The following is a 16,600-nucleotide window of genomic DNA, read 5'->3' on the forward strand; positions in this document are numbered from 1 at the left end:
ATGGTATCTTACTGAAAATATATATAATTGTGCTATAAATTTGCAAGCATTTGCTGGAAACTCAGATGACAGAAAATTACAGTAATTGTTAAATAATAAAGCATAGTCAGGCTGTTTTAGGCCTTGCGGTCTTCATAAGAATAAAGACTGATTTAAGATATTTTAATATTATATGGCCTATGGACATCTGAACATCAGACCCTGGAGTCTATCCATGCCAACCTATCGCAGGGCACAAGCACAAACTCTCACACACTCAAAACAATACACTATGGACAACTTGGTAACACCAGTCAACCTATTGTGTATGTCTTTGGACTGTGGTAGGAAACCCAAGCCCCTGGAGGAAACCCATCAAGCACCTGGAGAACATGCCAACTCCACACACAGTACTGGAGGTGAGATTCAAACCTCCAAACCCAGGACGTGTAAGACAACAATGCTAAACCCTAAGCACAGTGCTGCAGCATCACACCCGTACATGCTTTTTAAACATGCCTATATATATTTAGTCCCCATAGTGGTAATATAATAATATCCTCTTCTGGGACATTAGAAGATAGATCTTGGGTCTATGGGTATTCATGCCCATTTCACCCCAGATGCATTATGAGGTCTGTCACTGATGTTGGGCGAGGAGGCCTGGGGAGCAGTTGGTGTAGTTCCTGTCAAAGGTGCTCAGTATGACTGAGCTCAGGGTTCAAAGCTGCTCAGTATGACTGAGCTCAGGGTTCTGTGCCACTTGAGCTCTTTCTTTTAGCCTTGGACCTTACTTTATGCACAGTAACACTGTCATACTGAAAAAGGTTTGGGCCTTGTAATTCCAGTAAAGGCCATTTGTGAGGCTACAGCATACAGTCATTCTATACAATTATGAGATAGTCAGTCTGGATAATGCATCAAGTCAAGTAGACCTTATTGTAATCAAAGCCGAATACAATGTCCAATGTAAATCATGGCTAGGATGGTCAGGTGTCCGCAAATCTTTGGCCATGGAGTGTATTTAACCTGGATTTGGCATTAATCTTTAATTATATGCTCTACTTTAACACCTGTCCCATGTTATTTTCTCTTCTATAAGCAATTTCACTTCAAATTCTGTGACCTTGTTGAAAGTAAGAACATGCTGATTTCTTGCCCCTGGTCTCTCTTACAAAGAAATAAGAGAGGATGTAATGTGGCCCAGGGATATCCTATGTTGACCCTAATTACCAGATATGCCATACAAGCTCTTTTTATAACTGCAACACAACATCTAAAAGTGAATACTCAGAAAAACAGAAAACAGAACCTTGAGCTAAACAAGATTATATTTAAAAGCTGTGCCTAGGGATATTATAGGCAAAGGAAGTAATTTGCCTACTAAAGGAACGCTCTGATAATAATAATAGAGTATTTACAGGAAATCCGTAGTTGGAGAGATGTCACCAGATTCCCCAGATTTGGTTAGATTACAGAAACAATTAAATAAAAAAGTAGCCAAGCATTGTCTACAGTATGTCTTTTGAAGGCATCCTTGCTCTACAAACCTCATTTGCATGTGTCTCAGACTTTTGCTGAGTACTCTATACACCTTATTACTCCAGACGTATTGGTTAGGTCAAATTAGCAGTCATTTCCAGAACTCTTCCTTACTTCATTCTCCCACGAATCCTTTGTGTCCTGTTGCCATCTGTCTGGCAGTTTGTGACAAAGTGAGGCCCACTGGTAGCGCCGTAGTCCTGGCGCAGGGCCATGGCCCCATGAATAAGGACGGAAACACCCCGGGCGATCCGTTTGCGTGCTTCATCTCTCCAGCCCTGAGGCCTCACAGCGAATAGACGGGTGGGCAGGCCATTTACACCCAGCTCAGACAGTGCCGGGCCAACAGCGAACCACATATGAGATGCTCCAGCCTGCCCAGCAGCCCACGCTGCATGAAACACCTGCTCAGCCTCCTCCTGGGAGCAGTACAGCAGACGAACCTGGGAGAATGGGAAAAGAGCGAGAGATCATCAGCAACTGAGAGAGATTTAGGGCAGAGAGGTCAATAAAGAGAGAGCCACAGAGAGAATACAGACACCAAGTGAAGTGAGTGAGTGAGATCATTTGTGGTGGAAGGACAGAAGATCAGAATTAGGTCAGAGATTTTGGAAAAAAAAAAGGACCTAAAAGCCAGACAGAAGATGAAAGAAGAGGAGAATCGCGGAGTGATGATATTTGCATACATGTCTTACAGCTCTGGAGGAGACGAATAAATATGATCATAAAAGAAGGTGGCGTATCCTTCGGGAGAAATATGGTGGGAATCAAAATAGGCCCAGTGGGGAATAAAAGCAGTATGTCATTACTTTGGTGCCATATTTTCAAAACATAACAGTTTAATCCCAAAAAAAAAAAAAAAAAAATTCTAGCGGTACAGAGTTTCTTACAGAGTTTTCATTAAAAAGAAGAAGAAAAAAAGAACATATCCTGTTACACACAAAAGTACTTTGTCCAACCTGTTCTGTTCTCATGGGTTATGGGTTTAAAAAAAAAAAAAAATGAAAAAGTCATCATTTTTCTGCTTTCTCACTGGTTCACAAAATAAAGTAACTCATAATCCATCCTGTAGTGAGGGGAACGACAGCTCTTTTCAGTAAGTCACATCATTCGGCTCAGCTCGCCAATAACAGCCAACTCTTCCAGCTCCCTAATGCCTCATTGCCACTTTTAATTATGCTCTAAAAATGCTCTTCTTTGCTTAATTATGGCTGAAATTGGTCCATGAAATCTTACTCTGCCTTTTGATTAATACAATAACAATACTTTGCATTCAATTGTATAAAATCAATTTGAATAACTGCCAAATCAAAAAACGATTATTTCTAACAATATTTGTGCACTGAAAAATACAGAACTCATCCCTTCACTGATGGAATCATGCCTGCTGTGTCTTGGCTTCATTAGGGAGATTCATATAGAAATATATTTATTAAATTAAACCCTAGTTTAATGCACTTTGCTGTATGAAGTCCTGTACATCTTCCATAAACTTCACGGCAGAGAGCTCTTCCCTGTCATGCTGCCTCATTACACAGTCGAGAAGATGTCGAAAAGACATTTCTATAGACGCGTTCAGATTTAATCACATTGCGGAAGTAACACCATTGCTGGCTCATATTTGCAAGTCAGCTCTTTATATAAAAGAAACAACTTAAAGGACGGACTCGTTTGCAAATGACACATTACGGCCATATTGGTTGATCTGGGTTTCTTAAAGCGAAACCCAGATCAATCTGATTGGTATGTCTGGGGGATCTGCATATACTTGTTTGATTTTTTTTTTTTCCCCAGACACTACCGAGTTATATAACATATAAGCATTAAACTTTCTCTCTCTCTGTTAGTATGGCAGTCCTACACTACACAAATGAACCGACAGCTCTATACAGACAGCCCTGAGATAGTAAAGCAACATCCAGGTGTTGATTAAGGCATTCCCAATAGGGATCTGATTATATTACCTGATGTTAACACTACAGGTCTTACTAATGCTCAGTTTTATACAAATTTACATAATGTACTGTGTTGCACCAGTTTCTTTGAAATAACCTGAAGATCAATAAAATGCTGCAGATGCTTGCTAACTAGCCAATTAACAGATTTGCCACACATGAGCACTGCAGAGGCTTGTTGAAACACTTACTGTAATATAGCTAATTTTCCAAGTAAGAAGCATGACATCATTACAGAGTAATTTAATATAATATTTTCAATGAAGACTTACAAAGTACTGAATTATTCTTTATACAATTGAAAAAGATTCAAAATTGTAATACTTTTTTAAAAATAAAAAGTAATACATAAAAAAATGTAATAATCACATAATAACTGCTGTATGTTATTTAAATTGTCTTTGTTGCTCAACATACATTTATGCAGCTGGCCTCATGTAGCTTTTACATATTCACATTATGTCAATTTTACTGAAATATTGTAGTACTCCGGGTTAAATCCTTTTTAGAGACGAGACAGACAGCACTTAAGGTAAAATTATTTTTCTTGATTTCTCTTGGCACTGGCTGCTTTAAAAGCTAAACTGAAAATGGCTTCCTTTTTTTCTTGCTACTATCCTGCCATCTTGGGACACTTGGTGCGATGTGTTTACTACCGTACATCTTGTACAAATTGTAAAAAATCCGACAAAAAAAATATGCAAACACTGATGCAAAGAAATTTTGAACAGCTCCCGAACGTCCACGCAACTTAGCTGGCATTCGGTTTGGCTCGGTACGCTTGTATGCCGAGGTACCACTGTACCGTAAATAAAATAAATGCCCCTAGTTATAGTTAACAATTTTAACATACACATACATTTTTACTATCATTTACCATTATTACTTTTTCTTACTCAAATTAAGACATAAAACGCAAAATGTAACTGTAAAACATAGTTTACTTGAGTGGAAAGTTTGCCTTGATGTAACGATGCAGGTCTCGCGAGAGGCAGAACCGCGTAAAAATACTCCGCACTGTACAGAACAGGCTGCAACCCCGCAGAGTTCTGAACAGACAGAGTCACGGTCACCAGGCGACAGTGCCGTAAGCACAATCAATGCGAACGCGCTGCACCTGGCAGTGTTTATTTAAGGGCCCTGATACATGCGCACTTCAAGTGTGCGATCATTAGGTAGCACCAGTAAAGGTATCAGCGCCAAGACAAAGGCCAAGACACAGCCGACGTCTTCACAACAAGCTGGCGTATCTCAGGATGTACCCTGAGAGAGAGAGAGAGAGAGAGAGAGAGAGAGAGAGAGAGAGAGCGGCATGAAGCATTAAGCGTGCACTCTCGGTTTAAGTGTTAAAACACATACAAGTCAGATACTGTATAAATCCTCAGTAAGGGAGGAATCGCCCCAAGAAGATAAAAAGCCTTATTTTGAGTTTCCAAAGCCCTGTTCAGTCTCAAGGAGACGGCGGAGCTCTGTTTATTTTGTGTTCTCAGTTTTAGCTCCTAATTAATCATCCCATGCTATCTCTAAACAGGTAGGTCTTCCTGTGCGTGTCTCCTAAGCACTCTCCCTACTGCTATTTCATTTACCCCCTCAGAAGCCCAGCGTAAGGGCTCTATTACATCTCGTGGTGCACCACGAAACACCTTTATGTAAATATGGTGATACACTGATTTTTTATATATATACACTACAGTTTAAAAGTACAAAATGTACTGAAAACCTGACTAGCTGCCCTTTAGTTACACAATTCTGACGTGTTAAAAATGGCAAAAAGGCGGAAAAAGATTAATGGGAGTCAGAATTCAAATAAAATTTGATAATAAAAGATAATTATGATGTATAATACACCTCATGTCTTCAGATTAAATTAAATTCTGTAGAATACATTTTAAAAATGGGAAAAGAAATGTTTTACTGTGACAGGTTGCAAAGTGGGGGCGGCATAGTGGTGTAGTGGTTAGCACTGTCACCTTGCACCGTCAGGGTCTGGGTTCGATTCCCGGCCAGGTTCAATTCCTGCCTGTGAGTGCATGAAGTTTGCAGGTTTAGTTTCCTCCCACAGTCCAAAGACATGTAGATTTGGCTAATTGGTGTTCCCAAATTGCCCATAATGTTTAAGTTGCGTGCATGTGTGCACCCCGTCCAGGATGTACCCTGGCTTGTCCAGCCCTGAGCCCCCCACGACCCTGTATACAGGATGAACCAGTATAGATGTAAATATAGATGAGTAAGTAAGTGAGGCTGCAAAGTGTCAAAAGATACAATTGTTTATGTGACATCCTTAGCAGCAACCTCATTTCCCCTCTTGTCTGTTCCACAAACTTAGCATTCAGCATCATTAGTATACTAATCACCGGCCTGATCATCTGTCATCATCTGCACTTGTTTCTCACTGGTTCATGCAAGTTAAACGCTTGAACTACATGTAAAATCTAAGAAAGTCTGGCTCATTGGGAGCAAAATATGAACAAATATGTATGTAACTGAGAAAAAAATCTGGAATGGGTTAATAACTAAAAACAAGGAATATAAAGGAAGAGTGAGAGGTAAAGGCTAGAAATAAAACAGTAATCACAGGAAAACAGGTTGAACTTTAGCGAAATGAACTTCTCAGGGTGTCGCAGACCCCCATGGACATTTAATATAAAGACAAGGGAGACCAACTCACGTTAATGAAAAGATTCATGCATTCATCACCCGCGGACCATGATTCAGCTTAATTGGGGCTTGGAAGATTTCATTTAGATGGTCTACTCTTGTGATTTACATAACTTGTCCAACTGAAATCCAACTTTTCACAAACATATCTCAAGGAAATGGTGACATTTCCAAACATTTGGACACTGCACTTAGCCACACCATGTCCATTAATTATTGGCAGATCCTCTGTATTCATTATACCCATTTACAAGCAGCAGTGTTCTTCTGACTTCACTCACCTGAACAGTGTGTTCTTCTTCCATGTCAAAAATAAGGAATCATCAGGTCCCTTGTAAAATTACCTTAAATTATGCAGCAAGAAAAGCCTACATGAAACCACATTTTAGGATTAGCGTGGTTACTCCGTGTTTTCCTCTATCCATGAGAAAGTAAAAGAGAAATAGAAAGCAGATTTTTTTTTTTTCCTAAACACATTCTGGTTGGTTGGGGGATTTTGTCAGAGCAGGTAACCTGAAAATTGATTACAAGTGTAGACAAAAAAGACATTTTAGCATGTAAAGTGTAGAAAGGCTTGCAAACTGGAGGAATGCATTTAAGCATGCATGCACTCTTTCCAAATCCCAGCAAGGCGCACACACACACACACACACACACACACACACACACGTGAAAGTATACTGATTGAGTGCGTGCAATTCTGTTTGTAAATCAGTATGTGATGGAAACAGAGTTTAGCGTGGACATGCACGCAGAAGACATCTGTGTGAAAGCAGGAGGAAATCTGATAATATATTATGCTCTGCTGAGCTCAATTTCTGCTTGTAAGTTAATGCCATGGAGAAAGATTAGGAGTGCAACAACAGAAAGTCTGTTGAAAAATGGAAAAAACAGCAGGAAAGATTGAGAAAGGGACTAAGATTCTGAACAGTTAATCTTTTATTGGTTTTGGAGTTATACGGCCCAAGTGAAGTGAAATAGCTGTGCGCGAACCAACGTGAGGGGAAAAAAGCCTATTTTGTAGCTTTGTTATGTAGCGGATGTGCTTTTGAAACTGTGCGTCTTATATAATCCTAAATATTCTAGTCTGACTTTCTATATCTGAACAGATGCATATTTGATATAGGGGTGTGTGTGTGTGTATTTGTGAGTTCAGGATACACATGCCTGTAATTGAGCATGACCACTAGCTCATCCTGTCTGCCAAAGAAATCGGCAGGTCTGACCGAGGCTAATGCACAAGGCACTGGGCTGCAGAGCCACTAGCGCAGAGCTATATTAACACTGACACCGGTGCACCGGGACCCACACAGTACAATAACAAACCTGTGAACATACCTTCCCTATACCCACACACACACACACACACACACACAAAATAACAACCCATGGCGACAGTTGAAAAAAAACAACAGAAAATGAGAGTGTGTGTGCACTCAGGAAGGACAGAGAGAGGTCACAGAGGGAAAGGGCAGAACTAGGAAGCATCACTGATGGAAACAAATAGTCATGAAGGATGAAAAAAGAAAAGAATTAGAGAGAGAGTAGGATTCAGAAAATGAGAGAAGGTCAGCAGAGATACCGGGTCAGAAGTAGACACAATGGGAGATGTAAAATAGAAACCGACAGAGCATGGTAATTAGGTAAAGAAATGAACCAAAGTGAAAAAATAGAGGGGAGACAGAATGATGGACAAAGAAAATCGTTGTAAGATGGAGTAAGTGAATTTGCTGCTGTGTTTAGAATGAATAAAAGTAAGTAAAAAAAAAAAGCAAAGTCTTTCATTCATCCTTACCTGCGCCTCGTTCTCCTTCAGTAGTCTGCGTGTGCGAGCTCCACCTGGGTCATCGGTTAAATTCAGCATCACCACACTCTTCTTCTCCCAGCCAATAAAGGAGCCATCTGTCAAACCCTCGACCATAGATAGGAAGTCCTGGTAGCCATGGTGACGCGTGGACACCACGGAAAACGCTGTCCAATCGTACTCCTCGAGCACCTCGAAGATCACTTCGAGCTGGAGCGCAGTGGAGGTGCTAAACTGCAGAAAGATGGAGCCGCTCTCCTGCACAATGATGAAAGGAGAAATGAAGTACGCTTTCCATGTCGGCGGTCTAGCCATTCCCTCTGTAAGGCATCACAGGGATTGAATTTCTTATCCGGTGTTTCTTACATAATACTAACTACAATTAACTCCGGGGTGCTAGAGCCTCTGGCGAAGTAATTAAGAGGGGGAAAACTACATTTCCCATGACTACAGGCTCTTCATTTTCAGTTTGCATCATCGTGGAAATTGAATTTCTCATCAAGTGTTTCTGAAATAGGAGTCCACCGCAGCAACGAGGGGGATGTAACTGTGAATGGGTGGAAATCACCCACAAATGTTTGATGTGATTTGGGGAGACATGCAGGGCTTGTGGAAGAAAAAGCTTGCAGCTTGAAACTGACTGCTATCTCTTTACTGTAAATAGGTCTAGATAGATAGATAGATAGATAGATAGAGAGATAGATAGATAGATAGATAGATAGATAGATAGATAGATAGATAGATAGATAGATAGATAGATAGATAGATTTAACCTAAATTTTCGGCCTGCTTCTATATTAAAGTAGTCTATTGGAAGTAAAAACCCTCGCATACCTGTGGCACTCTGCCCAGCCCCGCTCCGCCTCCCACAGCCACAATAGGAAGGCCAGTCTGGGCCGAGACAAATTCCAGCATGGGTGCCAGTGGGCCTGACGCCAGTGGGAGCGGTCTCTCATCCTCATACACCAGCCCCTGCACAGGTCTGGATGCCAACAGGTCACACAGTTGGGAGAGCAAGCTCCTGGGACTGCTATCATTGACCTGTAAACAGTTTCAGATCAATTACATTCAACTCAGCTCCAATACACCAAATTCAAATGCAATAGTCATAGGCTTTTCTTTTTTCTTTTTTTTTTCTTCAATTTTTACACCAGTAAGAAAAACCTAAATTAGACATGAGAATCTTCAAATTGTTCAAAAAAAATCTTCAATAAAGTTTTAACCCACCTGAAGCCAGATGACATTAACATAGCCCCACTTGGTGACAACGCTCTCTCCGAAGCTGCTGTGCACTCGGCCAAAGCCTGGATACAGGACCTTGCCCCCGGACCCTGTCACTCCCGCCTCGTCCTGAGCCACGGCGCCCGCATGGATCACCGCGATGTTAAAGTGCATCGGTGCCACCTGGTCGCGCTCACGCTCTCGGGGGCGGAGCAAGAGGTGAGGGGAGGAGATGACCGGCCCCACCCATTCCACCAGAGCCAACAGGAGAGGCAGGGCAGGTACTGTGACCATGGCAACAGAAAAAGAGGGCAGGAGAAGCGGAGCAGCAGGGGGCGCAAATAGAGAACGCCTAAGAAAAAAAAAGGAAGAGAGATTGAGAAAAATGGAGAAAAGAAGTATTTAAATCAAATCTAGCTGACGAGGTGCTGGTCAAGAACCCTGGAAGACCGGGTGTGAAAAGAACAAAAAGAGAGATGAATGCACGAAAGAATAACGAAAAAAAAAATCATCTTTATTTGGGTCACTGTATGAAATAGAGCAATACTGAGGAGAAAATAGAAACAGAGAAAGAAACCAAAATTGATAGACAGATATAGCTGTGCTGGAAGGCGATGTACAGTATGTGTGTGTGTGTGTGTGTGTGCACGCACGCGCATTTCTGTGCTTGTGTGCATATTTTTACAAGCAGAAAATAGATGAAAATTACTCCTGTGGTTATTATGGAAAATAAATAATATTAATTAAAATGCTGGACCTCCTACAGGTACTATATTTGCATGCACAAACACACAGAAAGAAAATATTGTTAATATGGGTTATTATTGTACACTTACCTTCCTATAAACATACACTAAAATGCACAAACATACACAGACTCTGTGTATGAGAAATTATTTTCAATTTACATACTTGACCTGAACTAAAAGCCCTCTTCTTGCAATTTCCCTCAAGTTCATCCTCCTTGCCAAACCTCCTACCTGTTTCTCATGACTTTTGGTGTAAATGCAATCATGTGGGGGTCATTAAACTCAACAAAATGATGTTCCCTTGCCACCTTTTAAGCTTGTGAGATCTTTGAGCAAACAAGGAGGCGAGGAGAGAGAGGGAGAGAACAAAAGAGAAATGCTGTTTGTGGGTTAAGTGCAGTACTAATGATTAAGATGAGCAAAAAGAAAATAGGAAGGGGGAGCGGAAGAATTCAATATTGAGGGAGAGAAGGAACAAGAAGAACACTGATTACCAGGATGTGTGGACGTGTCAGGCTTACACAAACAAACTTGCAATCCTATGGTTTTTGTCTGAGCGCGAGTGAATGGTGATATAAGACATGGGCAGGTTTAATAGACACAATGAGCAATTGTCAAAGGCTCGCTTAACTTATTGGTAGGTACGTAACCATTTCCATTAGACTAGTGCTGATGCACTCTACAGTAAAAATAATGATGAAGTCCTATAGTGATGGGTCAGATCCAAAATCTTACCACATTGCAGTCAGACAAGTACAGTTCTCCTGGCAACCACCAAACCCAGACTCATCCATCGGATTGCCATTGGATTCGTCATTCCAAAGAACACATCTCCACTGCTGTAGAGTCCAGTGGCGGAGTTCTTTACACCAGTGCATCTGATGCTTTGCATTGCACTTGATGCTGTAAAGATTGGATGCAGCTGCTCTCTACAAACTGTTCTTGAGGTTATCTGAAGGCCACATGATGTTTGGAGGTCTGTAGATATTGCCTCTGCAGAAAGTTGGCAACCTCTGTGCACAATGCATTTCAGCATCTGCTGGCCCCGCTCTGACATTTAACTGTGGCCTACCACTTCATGGCTGAGTTGCTGTTGTTTCAAATCACTTCCACTTTGTTATAATACTACTAACAGCTGACTGTGAAAAATTTTATAGCAAAAAAGTTTGATGACTGGGTTTTATACTGGATTTTTTTCCTGTAACCATGGAAGTGACTGGAACACCTGAATTCAATGATTTGGATGGGTGAGTAAATACTTTAGGCAATATAGTCTACAGTACGTATATAAAATGAAAATAAAAATGCTACAATGCTGATTGTTTCCTTTTATTGCATTTTTAAATAATGTAAAAGTGTAAAAAAAAAAAAAATTTTGCTGGCTTTTGTCTATGATTAACGTTTATCAAAAATCAAAAGACTCTTTCCTTAAAATCCTTGCAGTTTCTGTCAAGTTTATAATAATAATAATAATAATTATTATTATTATTTATTTATTAGCAATAATTAATTAAAAAAAATTAATTTCCTTTTGGTCTTTCATAAGCTGAATGAGAGATGTATATAATTACAAAATCACAATATGCAGAAGTATACAATTGGTAGGGTAGGGTGGTGTTGTGTGCTTCACACACACACAAACACACACACTCTCTGCTCTTCACAGAAACTCTGCTCTGCTCGCTGAAACGTGCGGTTTATTTGTTTGTTTGTTTGTTTTACTTTACAGCAGTGATTCCGTTATTAAGCGCTCACACGAGTGTCATTAGTGATGTTCCTTGCTAATTTTTCAGACAAAACAGTCTTTCTGTTAATGTGTGTTTATGTGAAATTCAAATAAGAAAGGTTCCCTCAGCCTCTCTTATGTGTGTGCGCACGCGTAAGTTGACTCCGAGCCGGTTTATACACTCTCTCTTGGAACAGGAGGGGCTTCACACACACACACACACACACACACAAGCGTGAAACATTTGAACGGAAACACTTATCTGTCGGGATTTCCTTTTACTTTTTTAGAGGGTAAAATGCAGGTTAATTTGTTTTATTTTTACTTTATATTTTGTGTTAATTATTTTAAGTATTTATTTTTTCGGGCTGTGGAACGAATTATTTGAGTTTCTATTATTTCTTATGGGAAAATTACATTTGGTTTATGAGTGTTTTGGAATACGAGCTTGCTTCCTGTACGAGTTATGCTCGTAATCCGAGGTTCCACTGTAAAAAACTTCATTAAATGCACCAATAGGTCTCTAAAAGGCACACCAGTATACAGTAGCTGCACTGCCCACAAAACAAATGCTGGCTGCTGTTGTATGAACACCTGAGTACTTACCCATTCATGCATTTAGCTAATCAGCCAATCATGTTCCAGGAGTGCAAAGCAATACATCATGCATATACAGGTCAAGAGCTTCAGGTAATGTTCAAATTAAATAACAGAATAGGAGAAAAAATGTGATCTAGCATGTGAAAAAGAATATGTGATTTTTCACACTTAATGGTCTACCAAGGTTCAGCGAAAAGGTGTGTGTTGGGGGAGGGAGGGTGCAATACCATGTGTAAAAATGAGAGAGGTTGAAGGACGATGGCCAGAGAGGTTCAAGCTGACAGGGGATCTATAGTAACTCTTTACCTCCATGATTATTCTTAGCACACTGAACCTTGGGGTGGATGAGCTACAACAGCAGAAAACCACAAGGGGTTTCACTCCTGTCAGCCAAGAACAGGAATCTGAGTCTATCATGGGCACAAGCTTACTGAAACTAGACATGTGAAGACTGGAAAAATCATTGCCTGTGCTTTTTCCAATCTATCACTGAGCAGTTTCAGTGAGCCTGTGCCTATGACAGAATCAGCTTCCTGTTCATGGCTGACCGGAGTGGAATGCGTCTCTGTACCATTCTTGCCATTGCGTAAACTCTATAACCTGTCATGCATCAAAATCCAGGACGTCAGCATTTTCTGAAATATACATACCAGCTGTCAGGCACCAACAACCATGCAATATCAATGGGATCACATTTGTTTGTGAACATTAGCTGAAGTACCTGACATGTACCTGCGTGATTTCATGCATTGTGCTGCTGTCACATGATTAGTGGATAATTGCATGAATGAGCAGTAAGGTACTATTAAAGTGACAGATGACTATGTGTGTTATGTGGAAGATATTGATTTTTTCTACTGAGCCATAGATGTATTATACATCTGTACATTTAACAAATGTCCAAATCACAAAAAGGTGATCTGATTGGATGAAAAAAGAAATTCAAACCACAATCAATTTTGCAAAGCAGGAATAATGAGAGGCCAAACTAAATGCAATATGCTAGGATATCTCATTCATCTAAAATGAACTGTTTTAAAGAAAAATTGACGAATAATCATTCTTGTGTATATAGCCTGCATTCTGGCGGCACGGTGGCTTAGTGGTTAGCACTGTCACCTTGCACCTGGATCCGGGTTCGATTCCCGCCTCTGTGCTTGGTGGGTTTACTCCCGGAACTCCGGTTTCCTCCCACAGTCAGATTGGGCTAATGGACGTGCCCATAGTATGTGAATGAGCATGTGATTGTGTGTATGTTTGTGTGCCCTGCGATGGATTGGCACGGCGTCCAGGGTGTGCCCTGCCTCAACCCTGTTAACAGGATAAAGCGGTATAGACGATGAGTAAGAGTGAGTCCATATTCTTAATTCAGTGACTATATCCTGTTAATGATATAAACAGTCAACCAAATAACCACATATAAATTCCTGATACGTGTGGACAGTATAAAAAAGCTTAAATAATGTAATCGCTTATGTAGCTTATGGACCTAAGGTAGAGTCCCTGCATTTGAGAACAGTAACATATACAGCACACATGCACACCTGCACATTTGTGTGCATATTCAGGTCAGTGCACATTGTGATCGGAGTGAATATAAAGTAGCTTTAACTAGTGATAACCAGAGGAATGTTTCCTGTGTGTTAAACCACACGGTGATCCACATTCAAGCGTAAAAAAATCATCTAAATTGAGGCACGAACCAGAAATAAGTGCAGATGATGACAGATGATCAGGCCGGTGATTAGTATACTGGTGATGCAAGGGGAGCAAACGGGTAAAAGTCTGATGGAGCAAGATCAGGACTACAGGGAGGATGCTTTAACTCCTCAAAACTAACTTTCTGTAGAGTGTAGACTATGTGGGCAGATGTGTGTGGACATGTATTGTCATGCAAGAACACAATTCCCTTGAATAGCAGCTCACTGCATTTAATCCAAAGGCTCAAGTCTCCATTAAGCATCTCACTGTAATGATGACTATTAAAATTTTTCCTGATAATACTCCAATACTGGCCCTTGAGAAAACTTTTTCCTGGTCAGTGATAAGGGGTTTATACTTTGCCGTTTACTCTCAGGCTCAAAGTGATGAATCCATGTCTCGTCACCAGTATCCAGTATCTTTTGTATCCAGATATCTAAACATCTCCGCAAATCACAAGAAGGAAATCTATTTTTTCTCACACCACAGTTACAAATGACCTGATGTAAAATGTTTATACGTGCACAGCAGTGACTGAGAGAAATGAGGAGTTTCAATGTAACCAGATATTTTTTAACCCTTATAATTTAATCTTAAGTAATTAGGGGTGACTCGAAACTTTTCCACAATACTGTAAATATTTAAAACGCTTCCTTGATTTGTGGCCAAGTTTTTATAAGTTTATAGCTTCAATCTCATGGTGTTGTGTTCACTGAAAACATACTGAATCAAGACGTTACAATTCAGGTATATACCGAACTGTGACTTTGGGGTACTGTTACACCCTTACTGGTGACCAACAATTATTTTAAAGAAATTATTGTACTTATTAGAATTTCTAGGAGTTTTACGATCCGATTTTGCATTGCTTCATTATGTTCGTTGTGCCGAGAAGACCAGTGCATATTTCAGGACAATGGGGCATATAGAAGTTAAATAACTTGTGTTCATTTGTCCTGTGTCATTTCCACTATAGATGAATGACCAACCTAATATCGATTCTAATCATGTAATATGGCCTGTGACACTTACCAATGTCATTCTACATCATTGTAATTCAGGACCCATTCGTGGCATTTATGATACAATTATCTAACATTTCCCAGCTGCATCCTATTATAGCCAGATCCCTAACAAAGATTAAGGCGATACCTGGACTTGAATGGCAAAACATCACATAATATCTAAAGCACTACATATGCAAGATATTACAATGTCCACATCATTACTCGTATATCGATAATAAATAATGCATGCTTTCATATTGCTGAACGAAACTTGAAGCCACCCACAGCCAGCCAGAACAGTAATATCACATCCCGATTTCTGATTCACTTTCCATGGCTAGTTTGGAGCTAATTGGTTCTCACTTTGATCATATTCAGTATTCAGTGAGATGTGCAGAGCTTGGATGGATCACAGTGATTTTTGAAGTAGTGTGTGTGTATGTGTGTGTGTGCGCGCGTGTGTATGTATGTGTGTGTGTGTGTGTGTGAGTGTGCGCACTCTCATACACTCTCACGCACACACACATACGGATACACATGCACAACCACATTATGCATGCATGAGCTTACACAAACGCACAGGCACTCATGCATACACACACACATACACACACATGCACACACACTCATAATCTCATACATACTGTACAGGCTCAAGCTGATGTGCATTATGCAAATGCAAAACACCTGAAACCACACACACACACACACACACACACACACAATCAAACACACTCAGGCCGTCTGGATCTCGAATTGCCCAGTGCTCGTTATGGCTGGCAGCATGACCGGATCTCCAGTAGCGCACGACTGCCAGGGTGCAGCAGCACTGGCATCTCCCTCCATTGTTCGGCTGTGAACACCTGTCATAAAGCATCGCGCCCACAACCTGATGACCAACTCTATAGCAACTACTTCATCTGACAAACAACCATGTCATCAATTATGTGCTTAGACAGCAATAACAAAAGCCTACATTGTTCTTCCACACTGTACATGAAAGTTAATGGACTATTTATAAACTGAAACAATCTTCAATCTATTAAAAGATTTTTTTTTTTCCCTTTTAAGGGACTAACATAACGCAGAGCCTTGGTGGACTTCAATTACAGCACAGCGTACAACGCAGCAGGGCAAGAGCTGTATTAAATGTAATCTTACCAGCTAAGCCAAAGCAATTTTATTGCCTATACACCTATCTGAGAGGCCACTTGTGATATTGGGTTTCAGCTGAGACTAAGAATTTGGACTTCAAATTCCTTCATTTATTCATTATTCAATAGCAAGCAGTGTTCGGGCTTAGTGCAGATGTGCTTCCGAGTGCATTTCACTAATGATCATTAGGAGGCAGTTCTCGCAACAGCAATCAATATACAGTAGGTACATGAGACATATTTAAATATTCAAATAAATACGGAGCAGCGAGCCAGCCAGGATGCTGACATACAAAGCTGGCGGTTGTAATCTTATCACCTCCAGTGAATTACATAATTGCAGTGGTGTAACAGAGCTGAATATACAGTCTTCCTCCTTGGTCTATAGTGCTCTTTGCCAGACACTCGCTCCACTCGCTAGCACAGAGAAATGGAACTGAAGCCTAACTAATAAATGCCTCTCATGTTAGTACTGCTCTGTTCGTCCCCGAGCTCAGAAAGATT

At 40.5% G+C, this 16,600-nt stretch overlaps 1 protein-coding gene across 1 annotated transcript in view; it reads right to left on the reverse strand.

Annotated features, from left to right (window-relative positions):
• The window catches only part of LOC128520910 (glutamate receptor ionotropic, NMDA 2D), an 88,519-nt gene that overhangs the window by 55,773 nt on the left and 16,146 nt on the right, over positions 1–16,600 (reverse strand). The window contains exons 2-5 of the mRNA XM_053495356.1: positions 9,166–9,511; positions 8,773–8,979; positions 7,930–8,196; positions 1,636–1,964 (exon numbers count right to left, since the gene is read on the reverse strand). Coding sequence (XP_053351331.1) covers positions 1,636–1,964; positions 7,930–8,196; positions 8,773–8,979; positions 9,166–9,453 — 1,091 coding nt within the window. The 5' untranslated portion in view covers positions 9,454–9,511. The remainder of the gene's footprint in view (positions 1–1,635; positions 1,965–7,929; positions 8,197–8,772; positions 8,980–9,165; positions 9,512–16,600) is intronic.

The sequence above is a fragment of the Clarias gariepinus genome, chromosome 4, assembly GCF_024256425.1.
Source record: "Clarias gariepinus isolate MV-2021 ecotype Netherlands chromosome 4, CGAR_prim_01v2, whole genome shotgun sequence".
Lineage (NCBI taxonomy): Eukaryota > Metazoa > Chordata > Actinopteri > Siluriformes > Clariidae > Clarias > Clarias gariepinus.